Here is a 13,449-nt window from a genome sequence, read left to right as displayed (position 1 = left end):
ATGCTGGGTAATCCATTCTGCATGCTGGGGAATGCTTAATGCATGCTGGGAAAAGCCCTGGTGCATGCTGGGTAGCGATGTGTGCGTGTGATAGTGGGGAGCGGCGGCGTAGTGGTGAGCGCACTGCGTTACAAATCCAGCGGGCCGTGTGCAATTCACACTCACGGCCAATAAATATGAACCGGTTCGGTACCTCCCCTAGGTCGACTCGGCCTTAGACGAGTACCTGCTTGCGGTGGGGAGACAAAGGCGGTCGGGCGAGGTGCTGGCCACCCACCCCCTCGTGTGCCGTGCCGGCCTTCATAGGTGCTCGCTAACAGCGCTTGCCCCAACAGTCTGTTACAGGCTACACGGGGGATCTTTGTGTGAGTGTGAGAGATGTGTGTGTGCATGGATGAGACATGCTCGGGGTAGAATGAGGCATGCTGAGGAGAGTGAGGCATGCTGGGTAGAGTAGAGTGATGCATGCTGGGTAGAGTAAGGTGTGATGGGTAGAGTGAGGCATGCTGGGTAGAGTGAGGCATGGTGGGTACAGCAGAGTGAGCCATGATTGGTACAGTGAGGCATGGTGGGTAGAGTGAGGCATGCTGGGTAGAGTAGAGTGAGGCATGCTGGGTAAAGTAGAGTGAGGCATGCTGGGTAGAGTAAGGTGTGATGGGTAGAGTGAGGCATGCTGGGTAGAGCAGAGTGAGCCATGCTGGGTAGAGTGAGGCATGCTGGGTAGAGTGAGGCATGCTGGGTAGAGTGAGGCATGCTGGGTATAGTGAGGCGTGCTGGGTAGAGTGAGGCGTGCTGGGTAGAGTGAGGCATGCTGGGTAGAGTGAGGCATGCTGGGTAGAGCAGAGTGAGCCATGCTGGTAGAGTGAGGCATGCTGGGTAGAGCAGAGTGAGCCATGCTGGGTAGAGTGAGGCATGCTGGGTAGAGTGAGGCGTGCTGGGTAGAGTGAATCATGCTGGGTAGAGTGAGGCATGCTGGGTAGAGTGAGGCATGCTGGGTAGAGTGAGGCATGCTGGGTAGAGTGAGGCATGCTGGGTAGAGTGAGGCATGCTGGGTAGAGTGAGGCATGCTGGGTAGAGTGAGGCATGCTGGGTAGAGTGAGGCATGCTGGGTAGAGCAGAGTGAGCCATGCTGGTAGAGTGAGGCATGCTGGGTAGAGCAGAGTGAGCCATGCTGGGTAGAGTGAGGCATGCTGGGTAGAGTGAGGCGTGCTGGGTAGAGTGAATCATGCTGGGTAGAGTGAGGCATGCTGGGTAGAGTGAGGCGTGCTGGGTAGAGTGAGGCATGCTGGGTAGAGTGAGGCATACTGGGTAGAGTGAGGCATGCTGGGTAGAGTGAGGCATGCTGGGTAGAGTGAGGCATGCTGGGTAGAGCAGAGTGAGCCATGCTGGTAGAGTGAGGCATGCTGGGTAGAGCAGAGTGAGCCATGCTGGGTAGAGTGAGGCATGCTGGGTAGAGTGAGGCGTGCTGGGTAGAGTGAATCATGTTGGGTAGAGTGAGGCATGCTGGGTAGAGTGAGGCATGCTGGGTAGAGTGAGGCATGCTGGGTAGAGTGAGGCATGCAGGGTAGAGTGAGGCATGCTGGGTAGAGTAGAGTGAGCCATGCAGGGTAGTGTGAGGCATGCTGGGTAGAGTGAGGCATGCAGGGTAGAGTGAGGCATGCTGGGTAGAGTGAGGTGTGCTGGGTAGAGTGAGTCATGCTGGGTAGAGTGAGGCATGCTGGGTAGAGTGAGTCATGCTGGGTAGAGTGAGGCATGCTGGGTAGAGTGAGTCATGCTGGGTAGAGTGAGGCATGCTGGGTAGAGTGAGTCATGCTGGGTAGAGTGAGGCATGCTGGGTAGAGTGAGTCATGCTGGGTAGAGTGAGGCATGCTGGGTAGAGTGAGGCATGCTGGGTAGAGTGAGTCATGCTGGGTAGAGTGAGGCATGCTGGGTAGAGTGAGTCATGCTGGGTAGAGTGAGGCATGCTGGGTAGAGTGAGGCATGCTGGGTAGAGTGAGTCATGCTGGGTAGAGTGAGGCATGCTGGGTAGAGTGAGCCATGCTGGGTAGAGTGAGGCATGCTGGGTAGAGCAGAGTGAGCCATGCTTGATATAGTGAGGCATGCTGGGTAGAGTGAGTCATGCTAGGTGGAGTAAGGCATGCTGGGTAGAGTGAGGCGTGCTGGGTAGAGTGAGTCATGCTGGGTAGAGTGAGGCATGCTGGGTAGAGTGAGGCATGCTGGGTACCCACCACAGTCAGGTGCACGGATGTTTCCGGCTCTGGAACCGGGCGCTTGTGGAGAGACTCGAGGAGTTCCTGGGAGTCGCTCTCCTGGTTCGCGACACATGACACTGTGGTGTGAGTGTGGGGCAGTGGTGTGGTGCAGTGTGGTGGTGCAGTGGTGTGGTGCAGTGGTGGTGTTGCAGTGCAGTAGGGTGGTGTGAGTATGGGGCAGTGGTGTGGTGCAGTGGTGTGGTGCAGTGGTGTGGTGCAGTAGTGTGGTGCAGTGTGGTGGTGCAGTGTGGTGGTGCAGTGGTGTGGTGCAGTGGTGGTGTTGCAGTGCAGCAGGGTGGTGTGCGTATGGGGCAGTGGTGTGGTGCAGTGGTGTGGTGCAGTGGTGTGGTGCAGTGTGGTGCAGTGTGGTGCAGTGGGGTGCAGTGCAGTGTGGTGCAGTGGGGTGGTGCAGTGTGGTGCAGTGTGGTGCAGTGTGGTGCAGTGCAGTGTGGTGTTACACCGTCGTGTGAGTATGGTGCAGTAGTGTGGTGCAGTGTGGTGGTATAGTGTGGTGCAGTGTGGTGGTATAGTGTGGTGCAGTGTGGTGCAGTGCAGTGTGGTGTTACACCGTCGTGTGAGTGTGGTGTCATCGAGTAGTGCGGTGGCGGGCCGTCACGCAACACCGTGAGGGTGCGGTGAAGTACGGGTGTCGGTGCGGTGCCGGTGCGGTGCCGGTGCGGTGCCGGTGCGGTGTCAGTGCGGTGTCGGTGCGGTGGTGCAACTTGCATTGCCCTTGGTGCTGTACTCTGCCAGGAGATTGAGCAGCTTGTAAAACACCTCAAACCAGGGCAGGTAGCTGCGGAGAGAGCACACGACTTTCACTCACCGCTCGGCACTCACCGCTCGGCGCTCACCACTCGCAATCAAACGCAGGAGGAGGCTCGGAGGTCAGACTCCAAGGGCCTTGGGTTCAGCCCCAACCACAGTGACGACACCGGGGTCTCACGTCTAGTGAGTTGGTGGTCTCAGCTGATGAATTACATCGAGACAGACTCGCATAGAGACGAATAAACTCACATAGAGACCCATAGACTGACACAGAGACCCATAGACTCACACAGAGACCTATAGACTCACACAGAGACCCATAGACTCACACAGAGACCCATAGACTCACACAGAGACCCTTAGACTCACACAGAGATCCATAGACTCACATAGAGACCCACAGACTCACACAGAGACCCATAGCCTCACAGAGACTCATAGACTCACACAGAGAACCATAGCCTCACATAGAGACTCACAGACTCACACAGAGACCCTTAAACTCACGCAAAGACCCACAGACTTACACAGAGACCCATAGACTCACACAGAGACCCTTAGACTCACGCAGAGACCCACAGACTTACACAGAGACCCACAGATTTACACAGAGACCCATAGACTCACATAGAGACCCACAGACTTACACAGAGACCCATAGACTCACATAGAGACCCATAGACTTACACAGATGCGCAGACTCACGTGGATATTTACACTCACGTGTGTGTACACGGGTAAATGCACAAGCAACAAACACAAAGTCCCCCCGTATAGCCTTAACAGATTGAAGGGGCAAGTGCTGTTCGCAAACACCTATGAAGGCCGGCAGGATACACGAGGCCAATACCACACCCAGCCGCCTGTGTCCACACGTGTGTACGTGTGTGTGTGTACACGTGTGTGTACACGTGTGTACGTGTGTACACGTGTGTACGTGTGTACACGTGTGTACGTGTGTACACGTGTGTACACGTGTGTGTGTACACGTGTGTACGTGTGTACGTGTCTGTGTGCACACGTGTCGCGGCAATGAATCCGGCAGGCCGAGTTTGATTCCCGCTTATGGCCAACACCTCTGACGATAATCTGAACTGGTCCTGGGCCTCCCCGAGGTCGACTCAACCTCAAATGGAGTATCTGGTGTGCTGTGTAAACACTGGGGAGACAAAGGCGGCCGGACATGGTACTGGCCACCCACCCCCTCGTGTGCCGTGCCGGCCTTCATAGGTGTTCGCTAACAGCGCTTGTCCCAACAGTCTGTTAAGGCTATACGGGGGATCTTTGTCTTTGGTACACGTGTCTGTGTGTGTGTGTTATTTGAATGTGTAACATTCGTAAGGTGTGATGCATTCACAGCCAAGGCCCCCACGCCCGCCCCCACCACCTCCTCCTCCCCCCACTCATTTTTCTCTTAACGCATCGCGCATTCATCACCGCGAGAGAGAAAATAAAGGAATTAAAAATAACGAGCGCAGAGCAGGGGCCGCGTGCGCGCGCGTGAGTCCGTGCGTGTGTCCGTGCGGTGCGTGTGTCCGTGCGTGTGTCAGTGCGTGTGTCCGTGCGTGTGTCAGTGCGTGTGTCAGTGCGTGTGTCAGTGCGTGTGTCCGTGCGTGTGTCAGTGCGTGTGTCAGTGCGTGTGTCAGTGCGTGTGGCAGTGCGTGTGTCCGTGCGTGTGTCAGTGCGTGTGTCAGTGCGTGTGTCCGTGCGTGTGTCAGTGCGTGTGTCCGTGCGTGTGTCAGTGCGTGTGTCCGTGCGTGTGTCAGTGCTTGTGTCCGTGCGTGTGTCCGTGCGTGTGTCCGTGCGTGTGTCCGTGCGTGTGTCAGTGCGTGTGTCCGTGCGTGTGTCAGTGCTTGTGTCCGTGCGTGTGTCCGTGCGTGTGTCCGTGCGTGTGTCAGTGCGTGTGTCCGTGTGAGTGACTCTGTGTCTTTGGTTGTGTGTGTGTGGGTGTGTGTCCGTCTGTGTGTCTGTGCGAGTGGTGGCCCAGCGGTTGACGCGCCGTGCTACGAACCCCCGGCGACCCGAGTTCGATTTCCCCGCTCACGGCCACCAACAGTCGTGACGATTATCCGAACCGGTCCTGGGCCTCCCCCAGGTCGACTCAGCCTCAAAAGAGTACCTGGTGCGGTGTGTAAACATCGCCACTGGGGATGCAAAGGCCCCCGGGCGTGGTGCTGGCCACCCACCCCCTCGTGTGCCATGCCGGCCTTCGTAGGTGCCCGCTAACAGCGCTTGCCCCAAGCAGTCTGTTAAAGGCTACACGGGGGATCTTTGTCCGTGTGTATCTGTGTGCGCGCACTGCTCTGTGCGTAATTGCGTGCGTCTGTGTTTGTGTATCTGTGTGCGCACGTGGCTGTGTGTATATAGTCTGTACGCGCGTGTATCTGTGTGTGCGAGTGTGTGTGTGTATAGTCTGTGCGTGTATCAGGCTGTGAGTGTCTCAAGGCTGCCACTCGGGTTAATGGCAGCGCCAGGGTCATGGCTACTGTGAGGATGGATGAGGGTCAGTGGTCAAACAGGGCCGAGATCTGTGTGGGGTGAGGAGGTGCGCGCGTGTGTGTGCGTGTGTGTGTGCGTGTGTGTGTGCGTGTGTGGGGTATGTAAGTGCATGTGTGGGGTGTGGGTCTGTGTGCGTGTGTGCGTGTGGGTGAGTGCCTGGGTGCTCTCACTTGAGTACCTACTGGGGAGACAAAGGCGGCCGGGCCTGGTGCTGGCCACCCACCCCCTCACGTGCCGCTCCGGCTTTCATAGCTGCTGCCCGCTCACAGCACTTGCCCCAACAGTCTGTTACAGGCTATACGGGGGCTCTTTGTCTTTGTGGGGGTGTTTGAGTGTATGTAGGGCATGTGTGTGGGTCTGCACGTGGTGTGTGTGTGATAGATGAGAGTGGTGGCGCAGCGGTTAGCGCACTGCGCGACGAACCCAGCGGCCCGAGTTCGATTCCCGCTCACGGCCGACAACAGCAGCGAATATTTGAACCTGGCTTTCCTTTAAGTCCACTCAGCTTTAACTAATCACCCAGTGCGGTGTGCAAAACACACCATCACTGGGGAGAGGAGAGAGGCGTGGCACCGACCACGCACATCGTAGGCGCCACTCGCCAACAGCCCTTGCCCCGACATTCGCCCGAAGGCTACGCGGGGGACCTTTGTCTTTGTGAGGAGGCGAGAAGGCTTGTGTGAGTTGAAGGGCTTGTGAGAGATAAGATTCCTCTGTCTGGTGTAAACACAGCAGCTCGCAGACAGCAGCGGCGCTGCACTCCCACACAGCTCCCACACACACGGCACTCACACCCTGCTATGAAGACCAAGACAAAGATCCCCCGTGTAGCCTTCACAAGACCGTTGGGGCAAGTGCTGCTCGTGCCTACCGGGGCTGGAACGGCACACCAAGAGGGCGGTGGGTGGCCAGTACCACGCACAGCCGTATTTGTCTTCCCGGTGGCGATGTTTACGCACTGCACCAGTCACTCCACTTGAGGCTGAGTCGACCTAGAGAAGGCCCAGGACCGATTCGAATGCCGGTCTCCGGGAATCGAACTCGGGTCTCCGGGTTCGTACCGAATCTCGGCAACCGCGGCACCACCGCTCCCCACTACCGCAGAGACACACCGGCACACCGGCACGGTGCACGTGGGGGTGGGGGGCAGCAGCCATGCCCGGCCGCCTTTGTCTCGCCGCCAGTGCTACTGGACATCTGTGGGGAAAAGAGCTTTATAGCTCATCGGATTCCTCCAGGATAAATGAATATTCTGATTCCGAGCGCCGATGTTTAATACAGTACACCGCGCCGGGTACAGTACACCGCACCAGACACTCACTTTAGGCTGAGCTCACCTAGCCGAGGATCAACGCCGGCTCAGATATTCGCCGCCGATGTTGCCCGTGAATGGGAATCGCGCACAGGCAGGAGGGAGAGGGGGGAGCAGGGAGAGGGTTGGGGGGAGCAGGGGGGAGAGGGGGGAGCAGGGGAGAGAGGGGGGAACAGGGGAGAGAGGGGGGAGCAGGGGGAGGGGGGGAGCAGGGGGAGGGTTGGGGGGAGAGGGGGGAGCAGGGGAGAGAGGGGGGAACAGGGGAGAGAGGGGGGAGCAGGGGGAGGGGGGGAGCAGGGAGAGGGTTGGGGGGAGAGGGGGGAGCAGGGGAGAGAGGGGGGAGCAGGGGGAGGGGAGCAGGGGGAGGGTTGGGGGGAGAAGGGGGGAGAGGGGGGAGCAGGGGGAGGGTTGGGGGGAGCAGGGTGAAGATGAGCAAGCAGTAGGAGAGGGGGAGAATGAAGAGCGTCGCGAGAGAGGGATCAGTGAGGGGAGGGCGCAGGGAGAGGGGGGAGCAGGGAGAGGGTTGGGGGGATCAGGGAGATGGGGAAGCAGACAGAGGAGGGGGAGTAGAGTGTGAGCAGAGTAGGAATATGGGGAAGCAAGGAGATGGGGGAGCAGAGAGTGGGGGGAGCAGGGCAAAGGGGGAGCAGGGCAAGGGGGAGCAGAGTGTGGGGGGAGCAGGAAGTGGGGGGAGCAGAGAGTGGGGGGAGCAGAGAGTGGGGGGAGTAGGGAGCAGTAGGGAGAAGGGGGAGCAGAGAGTGGGGGGGAGCAGGAAGTGGGGGGAGCAGAGAGTTGGGGGAGCAGGAGGAAGAACAGCAGAGAGGGGGGAGCAGGGATAGTGTTAGGGGTCTCAGGGGTCAAACTACAAAGCCAAGTACTCGGGTAGGGGGGGGGTGGGGGAGGGGGGGTTCATCACCACAACTTCCCCCCCCCCCACAGCCCTCCCTCCCCCCGTGGTTTTATGGACCCTGATCATTGTCAGCAGTGTCTGGTGTGAATCAGCCCCTCCCCTCCCTCCCCCCACCCCCACCCCATCAACATGGGCTACAGCAGCAACAGCGGTCCCAGCGATGGTGTAATGACCAGCCAGGCCTTACCACCCCCCCCCCCCCCCCCACAATAATTCCCGTACTCACTCACCTCCATCCCCATACCCCGGCCATATTCACCGCGTCCCCTTCAGCTACCCTCATAGTACCGTACGTAGGTGAAAAATAAATGATAATAAATAATAGGGGAAATAATTGATATTATTTTATTATTATTATTTCACCTCCGTGCCTTTAAATAAATAATAATAAATGATAAACAATAATTTCTATAACTTTTTTATTATGATTATTTTTTCAAGAGTATGAATCCTTGCAGTCACGAAAGCTTCAAATCTAGAACTCACAGTACCGCTCACATGCCTTGCAGAGCGCCTTGGATGAAGGCGCTTCATACACGTGACACGAGATGAACAAACAGACACACAGAGTTGGGGTTTATATTCTTGGTTCTTTCGGTAAAGTCACGTAGAAGGGAAATAATAAAATAATACAAATATAAAACAATAAAAATTCTTACGACGTTTCGACTGCAACACAAGCAATCATCATCAGGTGTGAAATCCACAGCAAGAAATTTTGAAAAAAGTGAGATGGGATTTCACACCTGATGATGATTACTTGTGTTGCAGTCGAAACGTCTTGAGAATTTTTTGTTGTTTTATATTATTTTATTATTTTGTTATTTCCCTTCTACGTGACTTTACCGAAAGAACCAAGAATATGAATCCCTGCAGTCACGAAAGTTTTAAATCGAAATTTATAGTTGGGGTTTATTTTGTCTTTGTTTGTTTCTAAGTGTCACGCTGTATATTAAATCGATTGCAATCGATCAGCGTTCACGACGTCGTGAGTTTTATTGGGGGGACCCCCAAACGAATCGCTCGAGACGCCCGGTGTATGGCAGCAAGAAGCGGTCCAAACGCAAACGCCCTGCTCAAGAGGTCACACCGTTTGGCGCAACGGCCCTTCGCTGGCCGGGCACGATGGATTAACGAATTCATTATGACTATGCGTGATGAATGAAAGAATGATGATCATCACTGTGCATGATGAATTGTTATCATCATCATCACTGTGCGTGATGAATGAATGATCATCAACGTGCGTGATGAATTAACGAATTATCATCATCATCACCGTGCGTGATTAATAAATTATCATCATCACCGTGCGTGCGTAATGAATGAATGAATCACCATCACTGTGCGTGATGGAATTGTTATCATCATCATCACCGTGCGTAATGAATTATTATCATCATCACCGTACGTGATTGAATTGTTATCATCATCACCGTTGGTAATGAATTGTTATCATCATCACCGTGCATGATGAATGAATGACCATCAACGTGCATGATGGATTAATTAATTATTATCATCACCATGTCCCCCCTCCCCGACCCCCCCTAAACCCCCCACTCTCTCTCTCTGCTGCCGCAAACCACGACGTTTCGTGCAATGGGCCTTCTTTAGAGAACACAGACAGAGAGAGGATCCAGTGGAGGGGGCGGCGTGGGTGCACGACACGAGATGGGGGCTGCCCCTGTCTGCACTGTGGTGGGTGAAGGGGGGGGGGTGCTGATGATAAGAATAACACGTGAACCGCGTGGATGAACCCCTGTTGTAAATAAGCCTTTGAATGCTTACTGAGCTAGCTGACAAACCCTGAAGTCTGCGTTATGATCCCCAACACCAATACCAACGCCACTAGGTGACGGTGACGTCACCACGGCGCCCGTGCCAGGCCAGGTGCACTTTGAGGCCACGTGAAGCGTGACAGGAGGAGGTCTCGGGACAGACCCAGCAGGTGCCATGGGTCGGCTGACTCAGATGACTAGTAGATGCACCACTAGCTGTACCCTCCTCCTGTGCCAGGCTAGGTGCAGGAGAGACAGACCCTGCAGGTGCCATGGGTCGGCTGACTCAGATGATCGATAGATGCACCACCAGCTTTACCCCCCTACTGTGCCAGGCTAGGTGCCGGAGGGACAGACCCTGCAGGTGCCATGGGTCGGCTGACTCAGATGACTGGTAGATGCACCACTAGCTGTACCCTCCTCCTGTGCCAGGCTAGGTGCAGGAGAGACAGACCCTGCAGGTGCCATGGGTCGGCTGACTCAGATGATCGATAGATGCACCACCAGCTTTACCCCCCTACTGTGCCAGGCTAGGTGCCGGAGGGACAGACCCTGCAGGTGCCATGGGTCGGCTGACTCAGATGACCGATAGATGCACCACCAGCTGTACCCCCCGACTGTGCCAGGCTAGGTGCAGGAGGGACAGACCCAGCAGGTACCATGAGTGGGCCGACTTAGATGAGCGGTAAGATGCACGTTATGATCCCGTACACACACGCACGCACAGAGACAAAGTTCGCCCCCCCCCACTGTAGCCTTAAAAAACTTTGTTGGGGCAAGTGCTGTTAGCGAGTAGCAGCACCTACGGAGGCCGGCACCGTACACTAAGGGGGCGGGTGGCCAGCACCGCGCCCGGCCGCCTTTGTCTCCCCGGCGGGCGATGTTTTGACACACCGCACCAGGTACTCATTTGAGGCCGAGTAGAGCTAGGGGAGGCCCAAGACCGCAGGGCGAATTATCATGCCACGTGGCCACGAATGGGATTCGAACTCAGGTGGGCGTTCTGTCCTGCTTGATTAACAGGTGGGGTTATGGGGGGTGTGGAGGGGAGGGGTTAGGGGGGTGTGGAGGGGAGGGGTTAGGGGTGTGTGGAGGGGAGGGGTTAGGGGGGTGTGGAGGGGAGGGGTTAGGGGGGTTGTAGAGGGGAGGGGTTAGGGGTGTGTGGAGGGGAGGGGTTAGGGGTGTGTGGAGGGGAGGGGTTAGGGGGGTTGTAGAGGGGAGGGGTTAGGGGGGTGTGGAGGGGAGGGGTTAGGGGGGTGTGGAGGGGAGGGGTTAGGGGGGTGTGGAGGGGAGGGGTTAGGGGGGTGGGGAGGGGTTAGGGGGGTGGGGAGGGGTTAGGGGGGTGTAGAGGGGTGGGGTTAGGGGGGTGTGGAGGGGAGGGGTTAGGGGGGTGTGGAGGGGAGGGGTTAGGGGGGTGGAGAGGGGTTAGGGGGGTGTGGAGGGGAGGGGTTAGGGGGGTGTGGAGGGGTTAGGCGGGTGTGGAGGGGAGGGGTTAGGGGGGTGTGGAGGGGTGGGGTTAGGGGGGTGGGGAGGGGTTAGGGGGTTGTAGAGGGGAGGGGTTAGGGGGGTGTAGAGGGGTGGGGTTAGGGGGTGTGGAGGGGAGGGGTTAGGGGTGTGTGGAGGGGGGGGTGATTGACAGTGAGGGGGGGGGGATCAGAGGGAGGGGTTTGGGCAGCCACTGTTTGTTTAAGACGTCGCCCACTCAAGAGATAAACTCCCAATCAGTTGTCGTTGGTGGGAGGAGGGGGGGGGTGAAGTGGTGGGGGTTGAAGTGAGGGGTGAGGGGGGGGGATCAAGGAGGGGGGGGGGGGGCAGTGAGCTGTGATGAGTCCCAGCTGTAGCATCTCCCCGACCGGCCGTGATGAACCGAACGCGAATTGCAGTTTGGAGTTTGTTGTTTAATCAATTAGCTATGAGAGGCAGCAAGCCACGCCTACATCTCAGGTAGCCCCGCCCACTGTTAAAGGTAACTCCGCCCATTGTTAAAGTGGCCCAGCCCACTGCTCAGGTAGCCCCGCCTCCGCCCACATCATGAGTTGGGCACGATGGCGAAGCATTTGAAACCGGCGACAAAATCCCAGATTGTCCTCGCCAAACCGAGACTGTCGTGGCCTACCTTGAATAGTCCAGGTGAGCTGTGCAGGTGAGGTGCACAGGCGAGGTGCACAGGCGAGGTGCACAGGTGAGGTGCACAGGTGAGGTGCAGAGGTGAGGTGTGCAGGTGGGATGTACAGGTGAGGTGCACAGGTGAGGTGCACAGGTGATGTGCACAGGTGATGTGCACAGGTGAGGTGCACAGGTGAGGTGCACAGGTGATTTGCACAGGTGATGTGCACAGGTGAGGTGCACAGGTGAGGTGCACAGGTGAGGTGCACAGGTGATGTGCACAGGGGAGGTGCACAGGTGAGGTGCACATGTGAGGTGCACAGGTGAGGTGCACAGGTGAGGTGCACAGGTGAGGTGCACAGGTGATGTGCACAGGTGAGGTGCACAGGTGAGGTGCACAGGTGAGGTGTGTAGATGAGGTGCACAGGTGATGTGCATAGGTGAGGTGCACAGGTGATGTGTACAGGTGAGGTGTACAGGTGAGGTGCACAGGTGAGCTGTACCTGAGTAAGCACACACAGGAGCGGGAGCCAGAAGAGAGGCGGCAGAACCCGAAACTGTGCTTCCCGTCGGCGTCGGTGAGCACAAACGTGAAGTTCTGTCCAATGTGTCCGTGTTTCACCCTGAGACACACACACAGACACACACACACAGAGACACACACACACACAGAGACACACAGACAAAGAGACACACAGAGACACACAGAAACACACAAACAAAGACATTGACACACAGAGACACACACAGAGACACAAAGACACACACACAAAAAGACACAGACACACACACACAAGACAAAGACACACACAGAGACACATATAAAATGAATAGCCATTACATCATCAAACATAGATACACACGTACACACACAAAGACAAAGACCTCCCGTATAGCCTTAACAGACTTGGGGCAAGTGCTGTTAGCGAGCACCACCTATGAAAGCCGGCATGACACACGAGGGGGTGGGTGGCCAACACAGACACCAGCCGCCTTTGTCTCCCCAGTGCTGATGTTTACACACCACACCAGTTACTCATTTAAGGCTGAGTCGATCTAGGGAGGCCCAGAACCAGTTCCGATTTATTTTTTCACGGACATTGACCGTGAACGGGAATCGAACTTTAGTTTTATTTTGCTGAACCAGATGAGAACTCAGGAGACCATGAGGATGAGTCCAATTTGCAGGAGTCAACGAGTGAGTGAATGAGTGAATGAGTTAACGAATGAGTGAGTGAATGAGTTAACGAATGAGTGAGTGAATGAGTGAAGGAGTGAATGAGTTAACGAATGAGTGAGTGAATGAGTGAAAGAGTGAATGAGTTAACGAATGAGTGAGTGAATGAGTGAATGAGTTAACGAATGAGTGAGTGAATGAGTGAAGGAGTGAATGAGTTAACGAATGAGTGAGTGAATGAGTGAATGAGTTAACGAATGAGTGAGTGAGTGAGTGAAGGAGTGAATGAGTTAACGAATGAGTGAGTGAATGAGTGAATGAGTTAACGAATGAGTGAGTGAATGAGTGAATGCGTTAACCAATGAATGAGTGAATGAGTGAATGAGTTAACGAATGAGTGAGTGAATGAGTGAATGAGTGAATGAGTGAATGCGTTAACGAATGAATGAGTGAATGAGTGAATGAGTTAACGAATGAGTGAGTGAATGAGTGAATGAGTTAACGAATGAGTGAGTGAATGAGTGAATGTGTTAACGAATGAATGAGTGAACGAGTTAACGAATGAGTGAGTGAATGAGTGAATGCGTTAACGAATGAATGAGTGAATGAGTGAATGAGTTAACGAATGAGTGAGTGAATGAGTG

General features: G+C 55.7%; 1 protein-coding gene across 1 annotated transcript in view; it reads right to left on the bottom strand.

The window, feature by feature from the left end:
- LOC133354706 (DENN domain-containing protein 1B-like) overlaps positions 1–13,449 on the bottom strand; it is a 67,817-nt gene that overhangs the window by 45,471 nt on the left and 8,897 nt on the right. Inside the window, exons 4-6 of the mRNA XM_061571759.1 lie at positions 12,132–12,251; positions 2,979–3,048; positions 2,229–2,309 (exon numbers count right to left, since the gene is read on the bottom strand). Coding sequence (XP_061427743.1) covers positions 2,229–2,309; positions 2,979–3,048; positions 12,132–12,251 — 271 coding nt within the window. The remainder of the gene's footprint in view (positions 1–2,228; positions 2,310–2,978; positions 3,049–12,131; positions 12,252–13,449) is intronic.

Source organism: Lethenteron reissneri, chromosome 48 (assembly GCF_015708825.2).
Source record: "Lethenteron reissneri isolate LAM-NWPU_2019-01 chromosome 48, ASM1570882v1, whole genome shotgun sequence".
Lineage (NCBI taxonomy): Eukaryota > Metazoa > Chordata > Hyperoartia > Petromyzontiformes > Petromyzontidae > Lethenteron > Lethenteron reissneri.
This window is presented reverse-complemented; position numbering and strand designations above follow the sequence as displayed.